General features: G+C 43.9%; 1 protein-coding gene across 1 annotated transcript; it reads left to right on the forward strand.

Annotated features, from left to right (window-relative positions):
* The first annotated feature begins 1319 nt into the window (after window positions 1–1319).
* On the forward strand, window positions 1320–3787 carry LOC120288515 (uncharacterized protein K02A2.6-like). The gene is made up of 4 exons (XM_039302557.1): window positions 1320–1725; window positions 1973–2312; window positions 2672–2754; window positions 3183–3787. Exons 1-4 carry the CDS (start codon window positions 1320–1322, stop codon window positions 3785–3787), a joined length of 1434 nt encoding a protein of 477 aa, XP_039158491.1.
* The last annotated feature ends 234 nt before the right edge of the window (window positions 3788–4021 follow it).

Here is a 4021-nt window from a genome sequence, read left to right on the forward strand (position 1 = left end):
GTGGATCAACTGCGGAAGTTGCCGGCTCAAATCTCCCTCCTGGAATTATTCAAATCTTCCGAGAAGCATAGGGACATCTTGCTAGTCTAGTCTTTTGTTTTGAGTCCTCTGAATTCATGGTTGTCCCTTCAAAGTAGGGCGGTTCTCGTCTAGCCTAGTCTTTTGTTTTGTGTCTTCTCCCCTACGTGGGATCTCGTAGTTTTTCTTTATTTATTTCCCGTTTATGTCATTTGTAATGTGAACTATGGTCAACCCCGATTTTGAGCCGTTGGTCGTGGGTGGTGTGTGTTAAAATATGGCCTTATCTTTCCTCATTCAATAAAATAGACACGTGTTTTATTAAGGACATGTGGAGGCACATCAAACTAGTCCTATGATGGTCACTGAGGCCTAGGTCTCCACATGCTCCCTTATTAGACTGCCTTGCAAGGATGAGGAAATCCGAGGATATGAGGATGAGTTCTTGAAACTTTTACAAAAAATACTTCAAAAAACGACATGCATTATTTTTATTGTCGACATTGCTCTAACTCATTTTATCGCATCTCAGGCATTACATTATGCATAATCATAATAAGGACGCATATGACTCGGACGTGCATGAAGAAAGTCTCTCAGGTTCCGATGACATTGACGATGACGATTAGAAGGGGATTGAACGCGAATGGAATCGATATGAAGGATCGAAGCCATTGACCGAAGAGCGAACAATCACCATAAATTTAGGTGATGCAAAGAATGTCAAGGAAGTAAGGATCGGGGCATGTCTCTCAGAGTCAGAGGCGGAAAAGATGACTAATCTTTTGAAAGAATATCAAGATGTGTTCGCCTGGACATATGCCGATATGCCGAGATTGGACCCCGAAATTGTGAAACATGCTCTACCAACAGATCTTGATATGCCACCCAAGAAGCAAAGACTCAGGAGAACTAAACCAGAATTGTCCAAGAAGATCGAAGAAGAAGTAATGAAGCTGCTGAAAGTAGATTTTATCGAAGTGACACATTATCCTGATTGGGTAGCAAATATCATGCCTGTAATGAAGAAAGATGGGCGAGTCAGGGTATGTGTTGACTATCGTGATCTAAATCGAGCAAGCCCCAAAGACGATTTCCCACTCCCACATATCGATGTCTTGGTTGACAGCACGGTGGGATTTGAGTTATTCTCCTTCATGGACGGTTTTTCTGGATATAATCAAATCCGTATGAAGAAGGAGGATAGGAGCAAAACATCATTTATAACTCCTTGGGGAACTTTCTGCTACAAAGTGATGCCTTTTGGTCTAAAGAATGCTGGGGCAACGTATCAAAGGGCCATGGTCACGTTGTTTCATGACATGATGCACAAGGAGATTGAGGTATACGTGGATGATATGATTGCAAAGTCAAGACAGGGTGAGGACCATGTTGGAGTCTTGCAAAAGCTGTTCAAACGTCTTCGGAAATTCAAGCTGCGCCTTAATCCCACAAAATGCGTTTTTGGGACGAGATTAGGGAAGCTGTTAGGGTTCATGGTTAGCAACAAGGGCATAGAGATTGATCCGTCAAAGGTCAAGGCTATTTGTGATTTACGAGCCCCGATCACCACCAAGGAGGTCCGCAGCTTGATGGGGCGGCTCAATTATGTGGCGAGGTTCATCTATCAATTGTTTGAAACATCGAAACCATTCTTCAAACTCCTGAAAAAGAATGCAAAGATTGAGTGGGATATTGAGTGTCAGGGTGCCTTCGAGAAGATAAAACACTATCTCACTCATGCACCAGTCTTAGTACCCCCTCTCCCTAAAATTCCCCTAATTTTGTACTTGACCATACATGATGAATCATTGGGAGCCATGTTAGCACAAAAAAGACCAAATGACGGGAGAGAATGCGCGATATATTACTTGAGCAAGAAGTTTACTGTTTCCGAGATGAACTACACAGCAGTTGAGAGAACTTGTGTGGCCTTGATTTGGGTCTTGCACAGGTTGCGACAATACACGCTTCCATCACCGAATCCTGTTGGTGACCGAAAATGATCCCATCAGATACCTCCTGGAGAAGCCGGCATTGGTTGGCAAGTTGGCCAAGTGGCAAATATTAATTTCAGAGTTTGACATTCAGAGCCTGGGGCAGAAGTCCGTTAAAGGTCGCGCCATAGTAGACATGTTGGCAGAAAGTCCCGAGTGGTCCAGGACATTTGATGAAGATAGTGATGCAGGGGAGCAAATTTTACTTGTATCAAGTGACAAATGGACGATGTACTTCGATGGTGCAGTTAATTTAGTCAAGTCGGAGTGCTTGGGGCGTTCTTATCTCCCTAGGCGGTCAGCACTACCACCGTTGCCGCTAAATTGACGTTCCCTTGCACGAATAATATTGCCGAATATGAAGCATGCATTCTCGGCCTCCAAGCTGCTATTGACATGAAGATCCGAAAGATGCAGGTTTATGGTGATTCAACCCTTATCATCTTACAGACTAAAGGCGAATGGCGAACACAAGATTCTAAATTGATTCCGTATTATGAGTTCCTGGGGAAGTTGACGGAAGAATTCCAAGAAATAGAATTTGAATACTTGCCAAGGTCTCAAAATCAGTTTGCTGATGCCCTAGCTACCTTGTCTTAAATGTTACAAATAGCTGGAGGCTTGGACATTGAACCATTAAGAATTGAAATCTTTAGGTGCCCAGCTTATTGCATGACGATTGAAGAAGAACCGGACGGACAGCCTTGGTATCATGACATCTTAAAGTATCTGCAGAATGGTAAATTTCCCGAAGGAAGTGAAGCAGCAGATGGAAAGCATTTAATAAAGTTAGCATCGAAATTCTTCACCAGTGGGGATGTCATTTACAAAAGGTCATTCGACTCGACATTGCTAAGGTGTGTCGACGCTAAGGAAGCCGACCGTTTGATGAAAGAGATACATGAAGGGAGTGTGGCCCCCATATGAATGGACACTTCTTGGTGAGAAAGATCATGCGACTTGGTTATTATTGGCTGACCATGGAGTCGACGCATTCAGCACGTACGACGGTGTCACCGTGCATTTATGGAGATAGGATAAATGCCCCTCCAAATGAGCTTCACCAAATGTCTCAACCCTGGCCCTTTTCAATGTGGGGAATTGACGTGATTGGGTCCATTAACCCCAAAGCTTCAAATGGGCATCAATTTATCCTGGTGGTGATAGACTATTTTACTAAGTGGATCGAGGCCAATTCATATGTTAATGTTACTGCCAAGAATGTGGCGAAGTTCATTCGTCGCGACATTGTCGCTCGCTACGGGGTGCCGGAGGCGATCATTACCGACAATGGCACTAATTTGAACAACAAAGTCGTAGATGGATTGTTTAGTGAGTTTCGAATTAAGCATTTGAACTCGTCACCGTATCGTCCTCAGATGAATGGAGCAGTGGAGGCGGCGAACAAGAACATAAAGAAAATCCTATCGAAGACTGCCGAGAATTATCATGATTGGCATGATAGACTCCCTTACGCGTTAATGGCGTATCGAACTTCTATCTGCACCTCCACAGGGGCAACTCCTTTTTCACTCGTGTATGGGATGGAGGCAGTCTTACCTGTTGAAGTTGAGGTCCCTTCTTTAAGGGTCCTTTCCCAATCTATGCTCGATGAGACCGAGTGGATGCAACAGAGGCATGAGCAGTCAAACTTGATTGATGAGAAGAGATTGCAAGCTGTGTGTCATGGCCAATGCTATCAGAGACGAGTTGCAAAAGCCTTCAATCGAAGGGTGCGTCCTAGATACTTTGAAGTCAATGACCAGTGCTGAGGAAAGTGCTTCCGATTATACCGCACCCTCGTGGAAAATTCACCCCGAACTATGAAGGGCCGTATGTCATTAAAAAGATTATGCTTGGTGGTGCTATGATTTTAGTTGAAATGGATGGCAGTGAATTGCCTAGACCTGTAAATTCAGATGCAGTCAAGAAATACTTTCCATGATTGAAATCAAGGTCGAAGAACCACTTCATGCGCAATCGAGTCACATGGCATCATGCATAGC

This window comes from Eucalyptus grandis, chromosome 9 (assembly GCF_016545825.1).
Source record: "Eucalyptus grandis isolate ANBG69807.140 chromosome 9, ASM1654582v1, whole genome shotgun sequence".
Classification (NCBI taxonomy): Eukaryota; Viridiplantae; Streptophyta; class Magnoliopsida; order Myrtales; family Myrtaceae; genus Eucalyptus; species Eucalyptus grandis.